The 2,424-nt window shown below is 50.1% G+C and overlaps 1 protein-coding gene across 1 annotated transcript; it reads right to left on the bottom strand.

The window, feature by feature from the left end:
* Positions 1-222: 222 nt before the first annotated feature.
* Positions 223-794, bottom strand: LOC119282428. The gene has a single exon (XM_037562661.1). It carries the CDS (start codon positions 764-766, stop codon positions 425-427), a length of 342 nt encoding a protein of 113 aa, XP_037418558.1. The 5' UTR covers positions 767-794; the 3' UTR covers positions 223-424.
* Between the last annotated feature and the right edge of the window lie 1,630 nt (positions 795-2,424).

Genomic DNA, 2,424 nt, shown 5'->3' with positions numbered 1-2,424 from the left:
ACGGTGTCACAATGGCACTCGGAGGCGGTCTGGCTGGTTTGGTGGTACGAGGAGGGACATGAAAGAATAAACTGTTCCGAAACACACAAAAATTCCTACCGCATGCTAAACAGTGTAGGTCCCTTTCTCGTACTACTTTACAAGGACTTTGATTCAAAACCTACGTTCTTGTGCCAAGAAGAATCACAAACTGTTTTTACTCGTGTTCAATTGCAAACTGGATGTAAGATAACCTCGACTTTCGACCATCAGTCGGATGGTACAACCGTGTCTATTCACAACCGTACAATACAAACACGACCCTGGTAGTTTCAATGTACAAGGCGATAGCAACGGTGCTACTGAAATGCAACATGGAAATGAAAAAGGGAAAGTGCAGGAAGGAGGTTGCACTGACGCCCGTATGTAGTGCTGGTCCATTCTGTTACATAGGGACGCACCCGTAACGTGGGTTGCATCCCCGGAGGCCGCCGCTGTACGGCCCTCCGGCGATGCACGGAGCTTTAAGGCGGCGTTGCGTGTCGCTGTTGTAGACGCTGTTGCCGAAGCTGTCCATGAGGACGCGGCGGTGCATCTCCAGGACCACTGCAAGCTCAGGCGCCACGCCGTCCTCCAGCTTGATTGACGACGTTGGCATGACCTGCCGCACCGCCACCGCCGCGTCCATGCTGGCGGCGCCGCCGGCAAAGGCCGTTGCCTTTGCGCCCGGGCCAGCGAGCAGTACAAGCGCGAGGATTGCTAGAGAGATGCACTCCTTTCTGCCCATGGCTGCTTAGCTACTCCGTGTGTGCTGGGAGCCGTGGACGAGAGTGTGGTAACTAGGAGCAGCTAGCACTGGCTTATAGTAGATCGAGGGTTGGTATGGGGCACCTCTCATGGCCCCCATTTGGATTGTACACATCCATCTGTTGTCTCTGCCTTTTTATTGCATTATTGCACGACTTTTGTACGTTTACATGCAATGCAGCAGCAGCTTAATTTGCTCTGGTTCCCGTGTATGGGCGTGTAGAAGTAATCATTGTCGGGTACGTCTGCGCAGTGGAAATAGACCGGCACGTGAACTCGAGCTGTAGGGATTTGTGACTCGTGTCAAGAGTGAAGAGGTAGTAAGAGGGACGGCGGAGCGAAGATGATATATACCACCAAACATAGTACTCCCTCCGTCCGAAAATACTTGTCATCAAAATGGACAAAAAGAGATGTATCTAAAACTAAAATACATCTAGTATATCCTCTTTTATTCATTTTGATGACAAGTATTTCCGGACGGAGAGAGTACATCACTTGATAGCACGTATTTTTGTCTGCAAAGAAGATACTCGCGGGCTGCTTGGAAGAGCTCGCGGCGCAACCGACAAACTGATGCCATGTGTGCGGAATAATATACTTAGCAAAAATGTGAACCAACGGGCCCAAACTTATAGTGGGTCAACCAATGGAGGTAAAATATCTCATTAATCCCGTAAACTTTGTTCTGGAGCCCCGTAATATATATCCAACTAAATGATATACAATGACAATGATGCTATTTTAAAAATGGAACATAGGATAACTGTTGAGGTGCAGAAAACAGAAACCCGAAAAAGGCTTTGCCTTCTCTCAATTAAAAGATGATTTAGCTACTAATCTCCTACCATGAGTAGATTGACTCAAGGAGATGGGGACCGGAATACCGGGTTCTTTCACGCACAAGCTTCAACGAGAAGAAGTCACAACAGAATCACTTGTTTGATAGCTGCTTATGGTTCCGTGTGTGAGGCGAAAGAAGATATGAAAGCTGAGGTGCAAAGTTTTTATACCGAGTTATATACCGCTCCGGCAGTGCTAGATGTAGAGGCTGTTCTGGACCATGTACCAAGGAGTAGGAATGACAGTTTAATGCGTCCTTTTGAGGAAGCCGAAGTTACCAAGGCCCTATTCAGAACGTGGCCTTCAATAGCGCCGGGAACCAAAGGGTTCAATGCGGGCATCTACCAGCGGCATCAGGACCGGAGGGTGTTAGAGCATCTCCAGCCGTTCGGCCCCCTAGCACACCAGTCGACGCTATTTTGACCCCTCGACCAGCGGTTTTTGGGTCCTGGGGCGATCTAGTTCCCAGCCACGCCCCCAGGTACCGGCAACAAGAAGTTATAAATTCAAACTCGCCATTTCCCGCTACCCAATAAAACACCAATAAAACAGGCAGAATATACAGGCAGAATATACTGGAGAAAAACTGCCTCCCGGGTAGCACGCTCGGGCGACTCCGGAGGTCCCATCGAACCTAGCCAGCAGCACATCCTTCCCAGATCTGTACTTGCCGCCGTCGTTGCCAGCCGCAGGTGCGACAACGGCTGCGGCGCTGCCCTTTCACCAAAGGTGGAGGGTCTGTGGTGGCTCCAGCCTACCTACTCTGCAAGCGCAGACGACAACGGCATCGAGAGG

This window comes from Triticum dicoccoides, chromosome 3B, assembly GCF_002162155.2.
Source record: "Triticum dicoccoides isolate Atlit2015 ecotype Zavitan chromosome 3B, WEW_v2.0, whole genome shotgun sequence".
NCBI classification, from domain to species: Eukaryota; Viridiplantae; Streptophyta; class Magnoliopsida; order Poales; family Poaceae; genus Triticum; species Triticum dicoccoides.
This window is presented reverse-complemented; position numbering and strand designations above follow the sequence as displayed.

Excerpts from the sequence above, each read along its gene's own strand:
- LOC119282428 (XM_037562661.1), bottom strand. The coding sequence starts at position 766 with ATGGGCAGAAAGGAGTGCATCTCTCTAGCAATCCTCGCGCTTGTACTG.